The sequence below is a fragment of the Nerophis ophidion genome, linkage group LG17 (genome assembly GCF_033978795.1).
Source record: "Nerophis ophidion isolate RoL-2023_Sa linkage group LG17, RoL_Noph_v1.0, whole genome shotgun sequence".
Lineage (NCBI taxonomy): Eukaryota > Metazoa > Chordata > Actinopteri > Syngnathiformes > Syngnathidae > Nerophis > Nerophis ophidion.
The window spans coordinates 18,064,314-18,080,966 of NC_084627.1; the positions used below are offsets into that span (position 1 = coordinate 18,064,314).

General features: G+C 38.5%; 1 protein-coding gene across 4 annotated transcripts in view; it reads right to left on the reverse strand.

The window, feature by feature from the left end:
- Window positions 1-16,653, reverse strand: part of gpsm1b (G protein signaling modulator 1b) — a 92,095-nt gene that overhangs the window by 21,642 nt on the left and 53,800 nt on the right. For all 4 annotated transcript variants that reach the window (XM_061876420.1, XM_061876419.1, XM_061876418.1 and 1 more), the window contains 10 exons: window positions 13,043-13,264; window positions 7,299-7,434; window positions 7,082-7,224; window positions 6,828-6,951; window positions 6,635-6,750; window positions 6,401-6,556; window positions 6,224-6,332; window positions 6,030-6,144; window positions 5,189-5,259; window positions 4,952-5,122 (listed from right to left, as the gene is read on the reverse strand). In XM_061876420.1, the coding sequence (XP_061732404.1) occupies window positions 4,952-5,122; window positions 5,189-5,259; window positions 6,030-6,144; window positions 6,224-6,332; window positions 6,401-6,556; window positions 6,635-6,750; window positions 6,828-6,951; window positions 7,082-7,224; window positions 7,299-7,434; window positions 13,043-13,264 (1,363 nt within the window). The remainder of the gene's footprint in view (window positions 1-4,951; window positions 5,123-5,188; window positions 5,260-6,029; window positions 6,145-6,223; window positions 6,333-6,400; window positions 6,557-6,634; window positions 6,751-6,827; window positions 6,952-7,081; window positions 7,225-7,298; window positions 7,435-13,042; window positions 13,265-16,653) is intronic.

A 16,653-nucleotide genomic window follows, 5' to 3' on the forward strand; every position in this document is an offset into this window, starting at 1 on the left:
CCCCTCCTCTCTCTCTCTTTTTCTCTCCTGTGCGCCGTTTTTGTGCCATTCACCCACTGTGGGAAAACAACTCATTATGGGAAGGGGAGAGCCCGCGGGGAGGGGGTGTAGCGCTTCTGTGATCAAGGTCACATTATCAGCACACTGACGGGAGTGTTGGTTGGGGGGAGGGTCCAGAAAAGAAGAGTGGGTGAAAATATGGGTGCGACAGCACAGTCATGAGTGGATAGCATGCCAACGACGAAATACAAATCACATTTGAGCGCCTGGCGGCAAATGTGTCCCTCGCCACATCGCGCTTCAAATATTGTGGCTTCACTACATCACAGATTTTTTTTTTTTTTTACAATATTTGTTTTATTTTTTAATTTTATGTTTTTTTGATTGATATATATTCATCAAGCGGGACTTAACCTTCCAGGGTAAAGGTAAACAATGTTAAAAGTATTTACCAAGACAATCTAGGTGACCAACTTTTGGCAATACAATTTTTTATTTTTTAGAACTGAACAATTTGAGAAATCAGACTAATTTAGTGCATGGGAACATACCGTATTTTCCGACTATAAGTCGCAGTTTTTTTCATAGTTCGGCCGGGGGTGCTACTTATGTGTGAAATTATTAACACATTACCATAAAATATCAAAAAATATTATTTAGCTCATTCACGTAAGAGACTAGACGTACAAGATTTCTTTGGATTTAGCGATTAGGAGTGACAGATTGTTTGGTAAACATATAGCATGTTCTATATGTTATAGTTATTTGAATGACTCTTACCATAATATGTTACGTTAACATACCAGGCACCTTCTCAGTTGGTTATTTATGCGTCATAACGTACACTTATTCAGCCTTTTAAATTGCCTTTCAAATGTCTATTCTTGGTGTTGGGTTTTATCAAATAAATTTCCCCAAAAAATGTGACTTATACTGTAGTGCGACTTATATATGTTTTTTTCCTTCTTTATCATGCATTTTCAGCAGGTGCGATTTATACTCCGGAGCGATTTATACTCTGAAAAATAGGGTAGTCATTGTTGAGCCTTGGACATGAGCAATGTGGAATGACAACGCAGACACGGAATGTTAACATCTTTTGGTGAAACAAGTATAAAGGTGACTATATGGGTGTTATTTTATGTTTACAGGGCTCTAATGATGTAAATCAACTATTTAGAAGATTGTAAAGGATTTCACACTGCAACTATAAAAATATAAAATGTATTAATAATAATCCTAATCTGCGGGAATGCGTTTACCACGGTCTTGCGTGCATCCAATCGCCTGTGATGAAGTGGGATGACTATTTTTATGCAGACTTTACTTAAAGCAGTTTTCCTTAGGAAACTTTCTCATATAATGGATTTGTGTTTAGTTTTAGCATGCATTTTTGGCATTAGGAAAACATCACTTAATAGTAGATAATAAATGTAGATTAATAAACTCTTGTAAAATGCATATTCCTTCGCGATGACATTCTGTATCTTGATATCGCTCAATATGGGTGGGAAACAAACACTGCTGGACAACAGGGAAGTAGCTAAATCTAGCTATAATGTTCAATTAGTCAAAACGTTATTTATACAGCACTTTTCATACAAAAGGCAGCACAAATTGCTTTACACCGGTTTAAAAAAGGTAATAAAACATCCACACTACTCTCTACCTTTGACAATAACAAGACATGGCATAGCACTGAAACATTGAGATAAAACATTAACTTCACACCTTTAAAACAACTGCAGGTTAATACTGGGTGATATCAGTTTTTATTTATATACTAAAGTTTTTTTTTTTGCAGACGAATCAAAAAATGTAAAAGTTGCTTTGTCCCTTTACTTCTATAGCAAAACATGGCTAGATAGATGGATAGTACTTTATTGATTCTTTCAGGAGAGTTCCCTCAGGAAAATTAAAAACGCTAACGGGAGCGAGACGTTTGTATATTGGATCCACTTTGGACTTGATTCTCACGGTTATGTTAGATCCACTATGGATTGGACTTTCACAATATCATGTTATATGATAGTCATCATTGTCGACGTCCCACTGGGGTGAGTTTTTCCTTGCCCTTATGTGGGCCCTACTGAGGATGTCGTTGTGGTTTGTGCAGCCCTTTGAGACACTTGTGATTTAGGGCTATATAAATAGACATTGATTGATTGATTGATGTTCCAAAGAAAAGAAAATTGTTGTCTGTACTTTGGTTTTGCGGGAACAGGCATGGAACAAAAGACTGCACGATGCAAATTTATTTTCAAAAAGACAGCAGCACGACTTATTCCAGCATCTGAAACTGAAGCACCCCGCCGAGTGCAGGAAAAGCAACTACTTATCAGTCGAACAAGATGCAAAAACAAGCTACGAGCTAAAAATCCCCTTACCATGGTGGAATAATTTACACCAGGTATGTATGATGCCATGTATGATGAGAAAGAAGCACTATCCAATCACCAAAGTTGCTGCTTTGCACACTGCCAAGATGTGGGATTGAAAAAAGCTGTGTTCACTTTATCCATTGACTGAAACAAATTGAACTAGGATTTGCAATTGCGTGTGAATGTCCCATATGTGCAAGCCGGCGATATGCTTGAGTGGAACTGAAATGCTTGAATGTCCAAGGTGAGTAGTGTGGATGTTGGAACGGTTCGAATCGTTTAAGAAATGTGGAATACGGATAGTTTTGTATATTGCCCCATTCATTTTCCAATGGGAGGAAAGTCCTGATAATACCATGTTATCAGGGAATTTTTGGAACAGGTAAACATGCTGGCTTGAATGTCCTGGGTGAGGGAAGTGTGTGGATGGTGGATAAGAAATGTGGGCTAAGCAGGAAATTGTATAATGCCCATTCATTGTGAATGGGGAGAAAATTTCCCAAAATTTCAGGAAAACTGTGGATTTTGGGAAAGGTAAAACATGTTTTGTGATGATATATATCGGAAGAGTAGTGTGGGTGGATGGTTGAAAAATCACAACCGGGTTTAAATGGTGCACAATTTTGAGAATTTAGGACATTGTAGAACTATGAATATGTCCATTCTTTTAAATGGGGATTTCGGGAATTTTTAATATGATATGAATGGGTTGGTGTTGGATTTTTTGGAATCGGTTGAGAAATGACATAGTAACAGTTTGAATTGAGATTGGATATCTGGGAATTCCTAGAATTTTGGGAAAACCATAAATTTGTACGAAAAAATTAAGGAACATTTCTTGTCCCAACTAATAGGAATATTTTGAAGGTGAAAAAGTCAAAAACGATTGAAAAATGTGCACTGTGAAAACTTTCCAGGAAGAAATTAAAAAAGGGCTTTGGAAAACCGTGCATTCTTATTTTTTGTTTCCACTTTGACTGAACAGAACTGAACTTGATTGTCAAAGGTGAGTGGAGTGTGTGGATAGTGAGACGGTTCGAATTGGGTGAGAAATGTGGGAGTTGTGAAAGTTACAAAATTGTGGGACAATATATAAACATATATACACATATATACATGTATATATTTAAGCGCGCACACACACAGCTACTTTCACAAATAGTCATATTCAAATTGCAAGGCCTAATGGGGCATTACAAGGCCACAGCTTTAATGTTTTGGAATAATTGCAGAAATAATGACAATAATTAACGTACCAAAACCCGTGTCAAGTGTCATTAGGATGTCTCTTTCTTGCAAATGTGTCACACGACTTCCCTTGTGGCATCTTTGCGCTGCTATGTAATCGTCCCCTTTCTTTAAGATGCCAGTTTGCTGATTATAGCAATTTGCGAGGTCATCTGAGCCAATGAGAGAGCAAGATTAAATGCGCAATGGCAACACCAAATTCACAGGTGCAGAAAATCTAGTTCATATGGACATGAGATGAGCGACGGAGGACTTTTCCACATGTGGGTGACTTATTACATCATGTCAAGCAAGCTCTTGGGAAATTAAGGAACAATGTCCCTGATTTAACCTTGCTAATTGTGTCTTGTATATATAAAAAAAGAGGTCTGAGGACACGGACAGGGAGTGGACATAGAGTGTTGCCAAATTAAATTAGAGTGGATTTCTGGTTGGTTTTAAACCAGGCCAACAAAAACAACCAGTTAACTCGTGTGATTATTCAGCAACATTTTTTGCATCAATCATGTATATATGCAGATTAACCACGCAATCTTTTTTTTCTTATTTTACCACAAATGCTGTTTTTACCTTAAACGTGGCACGGGATCAGCGATCAGGTCAATGCATATTGGAAAATTTCACTTCAAAATACACCCTGACGGGACTTTAGATCAAACTGTCCGCAAATGTTGAGCAAATAAATGATGTGTGTTCCAGCAAAACCTTTTTAAAGTGTACTTGGATGACATTCTGACAAAATTGCATTTGTGTACATAAATTGGGCTCTCTTTGAGGTGAATTCCAAATCATGCAAATTGTGTTATTAATTCCAAATCCAAAATTGTGATTAATCAGATAATTTTTTTATTATTAATATCTTTTTTTTTTTAAATACTCTTTCAACAGCACTATCTTTAAAAGCAAGATATTACTGTAAATGCTCCAATAAATGCCTTTATTTTGTTAACCTCCTAATCTCCTATAGTCACAGGGTGTGTGGTTCACCAAAGCAAATACTTTCCACTTTCTCATGCACTCTAAATCATTCATTAAAGTTATTTTTAAAAAGTTGTTAAAATGATCTCCAGACCTCCACCAAGCTTAAAAAGAAACTGGACTAGCGATAAGCACCAAATTGTGCATTTTTGCTACTATTGTTTAATGTTAATTGTATGTGTTGGACTGTACACCACCTGTTCCCTAGGAAAAGCAATCAGTGTAAACAACGTCCTTGGTAGAGGTAATTTAGACGCTACACCCAGCAGCTTGCTAATGAGCTTAGTGTAAAGACACCGTCTGAGACCAGACACGTGTGTAAAAACCGGCTTGTGTCTACACACCGGCACTGGAGGTGGAACCTGCACAGTGATGTCATCAGCGTCCACGGGAGAGTCCAACCAGGTCCTTTCGTCAGACGACTGACTGTCAGGATAGCCTTTCCTCTTACCCGACTGTGACGTTGGACTCGTAGACCTCCTGGCTATGCTTTCCATCTCTTGGTACTCGCCATCCTGCAGCGAAATGAACATGTGGTTAGAAAGGAGTCTGACGCAGAGAGAAAAGGTTTGAACGTTCACCTTGTATGAAGACAGCTTCCATAGTTCCACGCTGTCCATGCTGTTCCTCTTGGTGAATTTGGGTCTTGCTCCTGGGAGAAGCGTTTTAAGATCATGAGCACAAAAGAAGTCACATGATTGTGTGGCGTTGATGACGTGAATGAATAAAAGTCTCTTTGATTAAACAACGGTGGCTTCACTAAAGAAAAGAATGTGCACCCACCCAACAATTCTGATAGTCTAAGGACATCAATTAAATACGTTGCTGGATCATCTGAAGCTGTAATGACGCAACACGATTCAAGTGACCTAATTCCGATTTTCTGCTACCTTGTGGCCCACATTAAATATGCATAACAGCAGGAAAAAAAGAGAATATTCTCATATATGATGAGTGAAATCTCATTGAGTTACTTTTAAGTGTTGTCACTTATTAATCAAAGGTAAAGATTGTGTTGCAGAGGTAAACATCTCAACTTGTTAATTTAATACAAACCGTATTTACTAAAATGCACATTAGAATGTGTTTGACCTTTGATGTTCTACTAGTTACTAAAGTACATAATATTGAAATGCGTTCCACCTAATATGTTACAATGATTACTAAAATGCACATTATTAGAATATGTTTGAGCTAAATGTTCTACTAGCTACTAAAATGCAAATTATAATGCATTTGACTTTACATGTTTTACTAGTTACTAAAATGCACATTATTGTATTGCATTTATCTTTGGATGTTCTACTAGCTACTAAAATGCACAATACAATGCATTCGACCTGAGATGTTCTACTGGCTACTAAAATACACATTGCGAACTTAGTCAAGCAACCAAAAAAAATCAGACAATACATTGCATACCTTGCATCTCAAACTCTGAACTGGAAGGTGAAAGGTCGCCATCACTGACACCCAAAGCCTCCATCAGCTGCTCCACATTCATCCTGGCTGTCAGCTCCCCGTTCCTGTCCCCAATCTTCCAGACATTGGTTCATCTTACATTAATAGATCTGGAAATATGAGGTGGAATTGCAAGACTTAAATAGCGGTCTTACTTCTTTGGAGATTTCAAGGTGTTTTCGGACATAGTGGAGAGCTTGTTTGTGGTTCCCTAAAGACACGTAAGCGTTTCCCAGACTCCAGCAGGCTCGGCCTTCTCCCACCCTGACAACACACAATCAAACAATGTTCCAACCTCTCCTCAAAATGTGAGGACTGCTTAGTCACTTTACCTGTCCGTAAGATCCTGAGCGATGTACAGGTGCCTCAAGTGATACTCTATGGCTCGCTCATACTGCTGCAACAGAGTGTAAGTGTTTCCCAGGCTGTAGCAGGCCTGTGCCTCCATCACTTGGTCCCGTAGTTGCCGCGACAGATGCAGAGTTTTCCTAAAGACAGCAAAAGTGTGACCACTTTGTTCCAATTCTTTGGATCACCACTAGATGCCAGGCTGCCTCTTTCTTCACCTGTAGTAGTCTGTGGCCGTGTTGAACTGACCCAGGAATATGAGGGCATTCCCTAAATTGCTGTAGGCTCGTCTTTCTGCCGCTTTGTCGCCAAATTCCTTGGCTATGGATAATCGCTGCGAATGACGGATACCGTAAATAACGTTTACATGGGAAAGAGCAGGGGAAGAAGTACGCCCAGGGTGTCTCTTACCTGCCTGTGGAACTTAATGGCTTCCACAAAGTTTCCCAAAAGGTAGTGTGTGTTGCCCAGGTTTCCGTAGGCTCTGCCCTGAGCAGCACGATCACCAAGTTCCTTGACCAAACACAAGTTCATCCTACGGATAAAATGCACAATTTAGAGAATACAGCATTAGAGGCCCTGGAGCTGCATCATGCATACATAGAGGCAATTGTGAATTGTGCACAATAAATATTTGGTGTGTGCGCATTATCAAAGACACGTACTCGTAAAAGCTCGTAGCCCTTTGCAATGTTTCACTGACGTCAGGGGGAAGGTCTCCTGGCTCCTGGGTGCAGCCCCACAACTGCTGTTTGCCTTTAGCATGAAACACATTGCCTATGTTGTAAAGTGCTCGTGCCTCCCCAACCTACAGCCAGGGGGAAAACAGGAATTCTATGTCAATTAAGGTCAAGAAGGATGCATAATTACTCTGTCGTTTACCTTGTCGCCTTGCTCTTGAGAGATATCCAAATGTCTCTGACAACAGACAACAGCCTCGTCAAAGCGGCACAGCACTTTCAGGGTGTTGCCAAGGTTACCACTGGCTTTCCCCTCTCCGATTCTATCCCCTATCGTCCTGAAAGAGAGGAACAAACACATGCTATAATGCCAGGAAGTATTAGATGCTACAGTATCATCTTTATTAACTTAAATAGTCAGCAAACTACAGCACAGGGACTTTATATAATTAGGAGAGGCAGTAAAGTGCATTTTAATGAGTGACTGCTGTAGGACTAGCTCCCCGTGTCCCTGCTCAGTCTGTAATGTAACAAGGTAAATCGCACCCCCAGGGTCTTTAATCGCTCCCCTGCCGAAAATACCACCTGCACTCACAGCGGGAAACCAGATTACCCATTCAGCGCTCAAAGACGCTTTTCAACGGTTAGTGTATTGAAAGTCCACTCACTTTTTTTGTGAAAAGGTCATCATTTTGTGCATGAAAAAACTTGAATAATCATGTGCACATGCAAAAAAATGTTGGTTATCCCCACACTTCATGAAACTTTTTAAAACTTTTTTTTTTTACCAGAAATTCATTTATCCGGGTGAGTTTATTCCTGTTAATCAGTGGGATGGATTACCGCAAAGTTAGGAAAATATGTTCCAATCAGACCAACTACAAATGAAAATTGGTGAAGTGAAGTGAATTATATTTACATAGCGCTGTTTTCTGGCCACTTAAAACGCTTTACATAGTGAAACCCATTATCTACATCTTTAGGCTACAGTTAAACCAGTGTGAGTGACACTGGAAGTATATTTTTACATGAGCTACTTTTTTTTACAAAAAGTATGGAGTAATGAGAAAACATTTTCACCAAGGTAAATTTGGTAGTTTCAAGGGGTTTTCAAAATCCCAGATAATTGGGAAATGCTCCTGTGCTGTAACAGAGGCTATTGATAAGATATTGTTCCATTTTTAATGTAATTGAGTTGTTGTTTTTTTTTTTATATAAAAAAGGTGGCTGTAGAAAAAAAAAAGTAACTGGAAAATCACTCTGTAAAGTGCAGATCCCCGTTAGATCCTATATCCCAATAGTAAAGAAAGACAGTGATTCAGTTCAGCCCAAAAATCTAATTACTTGTTCCTTATTCTATTTCTGACATTTCCTGAAAGTTCATTTAAAAGCCGCCCAGAACTTTTTGAGCTACAGTATGTTGCTAACAAACAGACAAAGAAATAATAGAAGGATACATTGAAATGTTTTATTTCTTTGTCTGTCGCTTTCAAACTGTAACAGCGTTCACGCTTAGCATCGATCTCAGCTCCTAAGTGTGTCTGTTCTATAGCGGAATTAAATGAATGGAAAGAACCCTTTCTGTGGGTGGAGGCGAGACTGCTTAGTATATACACAGTTCAGCCATGGAACAAAAACAAAAAGGTAATATAACACCCCAAAAGTGGTAATTACAGGGTAATGGAGCAATAAAGGGTCTATTGGACAAGTATTATTCAGGTAGGTTTGACAACTGGAGCAATTTTTGGCTTTAAGCTTGTAAAAAAGCCATATACCAAGAGGTAAGTTTTAACTGGCGATTTATAATAAAAAATACAAAAAAACAGACGGACATAGATTACATGACAAACAATAAGATAATATGGTTCAATCCCGTGTTCAAACCTTTGGTTTAGTTTAATAGGATTATCTAGGTTTAAATTTTGCTTTAGGTCGCAACCTTTGGTATTAAACAAAATTGTTTTTCACGATGTTCAATCCTGGGCTCGGAAGATTTCTGTGTGGCGTTTGCATGTGCTCCCGGTGACTGCATGAGTTAGGTAGGTAGGTCTTTATTGTCATTGCAACAAGTACACGGTACTTGTTGCAATGGTACCGGGTACTCCGGCTTCCTCGCATCTCCAAAGACATGCACCTGGGGATAGGTTGATTGGCGAAACTAAAATTGACCTTAGTGTGTGAATGTGAGTGTGAATGTTGTCTGTCTATCTGTGTTGGCCCTGCGATGAGGTGGCGACTTGTCCAGGGTGTACACCGCCTTCCGCCCGAATGCAGCTGAGATAGGCACCAGCACCACCCGCGACCCCAAAAGGGACAAGCTGTAGAAAATGGATAAATGGATGATAGTTCGAATGAACTAGGTCTAATTAAAACGAGGTCTGATTAAACAACTATGTTCTTTTTGCAATAAAATTTCCCTTTAAAAGTTTTACACATTCCCAGTGCAGCCATTGAACATGAAATCTCAAAATAAACTTTGTGAAAATACCTTTTTGCAATAATTTGGAATCAATTGAACCAAAAAATATTGGGGCTGTCAACTGGTTAATTCTATTAATCAGATTAATCACACTCTTAACCTGTGATTAATCATGGGTTATTATTAACTTGCATGAATAGGTGAAAAAATACCCCAATATTTGGGTACAAATGCAATTTAGTAGTCAGATTGTCACAAAAAAATTTTTTTAAATGTTTTACTGAACTGCAAGTCATTGATTTGCTCAAAACCTGGTGAAAATAAGTATAGTAAAAATTAGGTGCACCTTTTGAAAGTGTTTGCAGTTTGCAATAATCTTGCAAACAAGGTACAGTTACTAATAAATAATGTAGTTAACGCACTCAAACAACCAAGTACACAATTTACTCTTCTTTAGTTTAAACAGTTGTTGAAACTAGCATGTTTGTTTACCTTTTTCAGATGACTATGCTGATAATTTTTTTGGGGTACAATGCACTCCAGCTCATTGTCATTACTTAAAGATGTCCAACGTTGACCAGGAAGCAAAAGAGTTGAGTTTATACCAAAAAGTTATATTTTGGTTTCATCTGACCACATGACATTTTCCCAATCCTCTGCTGTATCATCCATATATCCATTTTGGTGTAAACTCAATTTGTCGTGTTTGGAGGAAGAAGAATACTGAGTTGCATCCCAAAAACACAATACCTACTGTGAAGCATGGGAATGGAAACATCATGCTTTGGGGCTGTTTTTCTGCTAAGGGGACAGGACGATTGATCCGTGTTAAGGAAAGAATGAATGGGGCCATGTATCGTGAGATTTTGAGCCAAAACATCCTTCCATCAGTGAGAGCTTTGAATGGTTGACCAAATACTTGTTTTCCACCATAATTTACAAATAAATTCTTTAAAATTCCTACAATGTGAATTCCTGGATTTTTTTTTCACATTCTGTCTTTCACAGTGTAAGTGTACCTATGATGAAAATTACAGACCTTTGTCATCATTTTACGTGGGAGAACTTGCACAATCGGTGGCTGACTAAATACTTTTTTGCCCCACTGTATGTATACGCCCTCGCCCAGCAGAGAGGTAGCATCGTGGCTAACGTTAGCCGTGATGTTAACGGAGTGTTGCGAAGGTGCGAAAGAAGATTGGAATCTGGTAACAAATGAAGGAAAAATGAATTCCCAAGAAAAACGGCACGGGGTCCATCGTCTGGCGGTCGTTCGGCTTCAAGAGGGAATATGTCGAATAGACAATTTTAATTTGTCACGTGTGGGGCACAAGCGTTGCTACCAAAAATAGCATTACTGCTAATATGTAGCATTATTTGAAAAGTCACCTGCTAATAACTTTAATAAATACAGTTTTGGTAAATTGACTTAGTTCTGATTTCCTTCTCTACATGAACGTTTCAAATGAGCATATATTAATGCAGTATGAACAAAAAGGTTTTAATGTAGACACATAGAATCACCATCCTGCTGTGATTATATGTATCAAGTGTTCATTCAAGACTAAGGCAAAATATCGAGATATATATCGTGTATCGCGATATGGCCGAAAAATATTGAGATATTAAAAAAAGGCCATATCGCCCAGCCCTACTTGAGATGATTATTTTCAGAATTCAGGTTACAAAAAGCTCCTGTTGGCTGCTGAAATATGACTTATACAGTGTTAACCTAAAAAAAAATATACATATATTTCACAAATTTGATTTACAAAAATCACAGAATGATAATACATTTTATAATAGAAAAAAAGAGCAACCCAAAACCTGCTTTACAATACTTAATATAGAAATTAAAATAGCAATTAAGACTACAGTATTGATATTAATATCAATAATAGTTGTTTGTTTTTCATCCAAAAATTGATTCTTAAAAAAAAGACATTGAAAAAATATATTTTTTTTAATTTATAAATTGATTCTTGAACATTAAAAATCCATTCAAACTCACCTTGAATAAAAATTGCAATTTGGATATAAAATAATTCTTTGAACACCCCAATCGATTACTCTTAAAATCTAATCAGTTGTTCCTTACCCCATTTCATGAAGATCTGCCCATAATGTTTTGAATTATGTCGCTAACTATTTAAAAACAGACAAAATGCCCATTGAATACATAACCTCATGAAGGAGGTAATAAATCCTTAAAGGCCTACTGAAACCCTATACTACCGACCACGCAGTCTGATAATTTATATATCAATGATGAAATATTAACATTGCAACACATGCCAATACGGCCTTTTTAGTTTACTAAATTGCAATTTTAGATTTCCCGCAAAGTGGCCTGTTGAAAACGTCGGTATAATGACGCGTGCGTTTGACGTCTCGGGTTGTAACGGACATTATTTTCCAGCCAAATCCAAGCTATAAGTAGTCTGCTTTAATCGTATAATTACACAGTATTCTGGACATCTGTGTTGCTGAATCATTTGCAATTTGTTCAATTAATAATGGAGAAGTCAAAGTAGAAAGATGGAGGTGGGAAGCTTTTAGCCTTTAGCCACAAAAACACAGCCGGTGTTTCCTTGTTTAAAATTCCGGAAGATGAAGCTTTACTATGGATCAGAGCGGTCAAGCAAACATGGATTCCGACTACATGTCAACCTGCAGTTTTCGGTGAGAAAGTTGTGGTAATAAGTCGCCTCTTACCGGAGACATCAGCGGAACTTCCGTCCTGCTGCAGCTGCCGTGACTTCCCTCAGAGACTCTGGCGTCAACACACCCGTGGCCAAACCCCTCCGACTTTCAGGTACTATTTAATCTCACTAAAACACTAGCAACACAATAAGCAGATAAGGGATTTTCCAGAATTATCCTATTAAATGTGTCAAATAACATCTGAATCGCTCCCACTGCAATCGCCTTTTTTTTTGTCTAGTCCTTCACTCTAAATTTCCTCATCCACAAATCTTTCATCCTCGCTCAAATTAATGGGGAAATTGTCGCTTTCTCGGTCCGAATAGCTCTAGCTGCTGTTGGCTATGATTGTAAACAATGTGAGGGTGTGAGGAGCCCTACAACCCGTGACGTCACGCGCACATCGTCGGCTACTTCCAATAAAGGCAAGGCTTTTTTATTAGCGACCAAAAGTTGTGAACTTTATCGTCATTGTTCTCTACTAAATCCCTGCAGCAAAAATATGGCAATATCGCGAAATGATCAAGTATGACACATAGCATGGACCTGCTATCCTCGTTTAAATAAGAAAATCTCATTTCACTAGGCCTTTAATACAAATAAAATATATGAAAAAAAGACAGAAAACATATATTTAAAAAAAAATGTGTGACTGAAATATATAACATTTTTATTATACTTAAGGAGCTGGACAAAGCCACAAAATTTGGATAAACATCTTTCAATTGATGCGCAATCATATATGGGAAAATAATTCACTTAGACACAAATCATATTGACATGCATCTCCAAAACAGCATTAAACATATAAAAAAGTGTCTCACCTGGCCAAAGTAAGGTCATGCTTGTGGTATTCCAGGGCTTTCCCATACTCCTTCAGATAAAAGTAGGCGTTTCCCAGCTGGCTGTAAATGGCGCTGAGGGTCTTCAGGTCCTCTGTGCCAACCTGCACAGCAGCCTCGAAAAACGCTGTTCCTCCTTTAAAGTCTCCAGCTTTGCAAAGGCGCTCCCCTTCCAATGCCAGCTCCAAGCAAGAGGCCTCCATCCTGAATAAAGACAGTCATTTAGATATCCTTTACAGCAGCAGTGTCTTTTAGAATTTCCAATATCTCCTTAGCAACATGGTCTGCCAGTTACCTTAGTAACTACATCTTTTGACTTTGATGTACAATATACGTGAAACATTAACACTTTCCTACACATGCTAATTACAAAGAAGTATTCTCAATTCAATACATTGGTTACCAAGGCAACCACTGCCTGACTTACACTGTTTGAAGTAATACACATTTGAGTCCATTGACAAGTACTTCATAGTTAACAGAAAATATTTAAACATTTAAAAGAAAGTATCTGAATGGTTGTCATGAGATGTTTTGTTCTGCATACCATTTACTAATCAGTGAATGGTATGTCCAGATTCCTTCTATAATTCCGGATAAACCATCTCATTTGGTTGCAGAACCAAATTCCAGATAAGACACTAGAAGTTAGAGGATTAGAGTTAATCAAGGCTTATCAATCAACCTATTCTGTTTTACATATGCTACCATGTCATAGTATAGGAAAGATAGATGTGGGCGCTATGTGGCCTCATACGGGGGGTTAGTGGGGTCAACAACCATATCACTTCTCTTCAGACTCTGTCTTCAATGTTGCTATTCACAAACGGATCACATGATTATCTTCAATTTCACCAGCAACATAGTTTTTTCTGTGTAGGCCTCCAGCTCTTTATTACCCATGTGAATCTCCGTTTGTGCACGATTATGCAAAAACTACATAACCAATTTCCAGGCAAACACAATCTCAGATGTACAAAATCTATTAAACAACTAAAAGAAAAAACTAAATTGTAAAACTAGGATGAAAGTCACACTGCTTGTTACAAGAAATAAGTTGTACTCTTAAAAAAATTGAAATACATACGTTTTAATTTTTACTAAATAAACTCATTAACATTCTTACACAACACTGGTTAAACGTCCATATATTAAAAATACACAAAGTATTTGATATAAAACCCATCAAACAAATCTTACAACTAATGCCATTGAAGTACGACCTATTCTTTCCCAATACACCGGTTTGTACACATCACATTGTACGGCTGATACAAATGCAGGGTTTGAATTTAACCATGGCAACCGCGGCAAAAGACGTAACCGCCCTTGTCTCCTGCCGTAATGCCCTAAAAAATGGACCTGCATCGGCGGCAAGAACATGCCGCGGCCGCCCTTCACTTTTTATTTGTTAATGGACTAGGGATGTAACGATTAATGGTATAATGATAATTCAAGATAAAATTCCAGACTGTTAGTAATTGCGTCAAATTTTTTAATTCTGTCGTCTAATAATGCATTTTAGGCAACACGAAGTCAGGCACATGCGGACTAGCGTCGTTTGGCTCGATTCTCATGACGGACAAGCTACACAGACTTTGCTCCGTAGATCTCCCCTCGGAGTAAACGTAACAGAGCGCTTGGATTAACGTAATATTCCCTCGCTTCTCGGCATACGTTTAAAGGGGAACATTATCACAGTGGGTACGGAAAGTATTTAGACCCTTTTAAATTAAATGTTTCACTCTTGTTGCATTGCAGCCATTTGTTAAAATCAAAAATTAAGTTAATTGTATTTCTCATTAATGTACATTCAGCAGCCCATATTGACAGAAAAAAAACGATCTGTAGAAATTTTAGCAAATTTATTAAAGGGGAACATTATCACCAAACCTATGCAAGCGTCAATATATACCTTGATGTTGCAGAAAAAAGACCATGTATTTTTTTAATCCATTTCCGAACTCTAAATGGGTGAATTTTGGCAAATTACACGCCTTTCTGTTTATCGGTCTTTTAGCGATGACGTCAGAACGTGACGTCACCGGGGTCACACACCCGCCATATTCATTTTCACATTACAAACACCGGGTCTCAGCTTTGTTATTTTCCGTTTTTCGACTATTTTTTGGAACCTTGGAGACATCATGCCTCGTCGGTGTGTTGTCGGAGGGTGTAACAACACTAACAGGGAGGGATTCAAGTTGCATCACTGGCAAGAAATCTGCCGCCAGACCCCCATTGAATGTACCAAAGCGTCTTCACATTTGACCGGCGATGCTAAGACAGACGTGGCACAGCGATTTATGGATAACCTGCAGATGCATTTGCAACGATTAAGTCAACGAAATCACAAAGGTGAGTTTTGTTGATGTTGTTGACTTATGTGCTAATCAGACATATTTGGTCACGGCATGACTGCCAGCTAATCAATGCTAACATGCTACGCTAATCGATGCTAACACGCTATTTACGCTAGCTGTATGTACATTTGAAACTAGATACCCACATTTAATGCGAAACAAACACTTACCAATCGACGGATTTAAGTTGCTCCAGTGTCACAAGATGCGAAAGTCCTGATCGTTTGGTCTGCACATTTTACCAGCGATGCTAATAAGGCAGCCATGCTATGGGCCACTTCATTAGGTACACCCACGCTATGGCCGAATAGCGTCAATAGCTAATCGCTCAATAGCTTCAATTTCTTCTTCAATTTCGTTTTCGCTATCTGCCTCCATACTCCGACCATCTGTTTCAATACATGCGTAATCTGTTGAATCGCTTAAGCCGCTGAAATCCGAGTCTGAATCCGAGCTAATGTCGCTATATCTTGCTGTGGTAACCGCCATGTTGTTTGTATTGGCAGCCCTGTATGACATCACAGGGAATTGGATAGTGGTTTCGAAGATAGCGAAAATAAGGCACTTTAAAGCTTTATTTAGGGATATTCCGGGACCGGTAAAATTTTGAAAAAACTGCAAAAAATACAACAAGCCACTGGGAACTGCTTTGTATTGTTTTTAACCCTTTTGAAATTGTGATAATGTTCCCCTTTAAGAGCGCAATGCTGTGTTTAGAGGACACAAAGTATACAATGAAGGAGAAAACTATTTCATGTTGCTTTCATTTTCTCAATAAAGCGTCCATCAACTGCTGTGACAGAGTTAATGAGGTGAGGAAACATGCAGTAGGCGATGTGTCGAGAACGTTATCAAAACTTGTTTATACAGTTTTTAGTTTGTTTACAAAGATGCTCATTCCTAACCTGACTCTCGCTAGATCCTTGAGGTACAAGGATCTGGGACTTCTCAATAGGAGGTGTATTACAGAAGGTGGGACAGTGTAAAAAAAAAAAAAAATTGTATGTGATTGGATAAACCACTTGTCCGTTATCCTGAATGGCATGTTGCTTCAACCACTCACATCGAAATTAACCCGTGACGCTGATGAGAGCGACGCTGGGAAATCCAAAACAGGACAACCGACATATTGGATAACGACAGAACAAAAAGTTAGAGAACTTTTACTGAAACAACGAACGCACAATTGCAGTAGACGATTGATGTCGCAAAACAATTGCAATAGCAGAA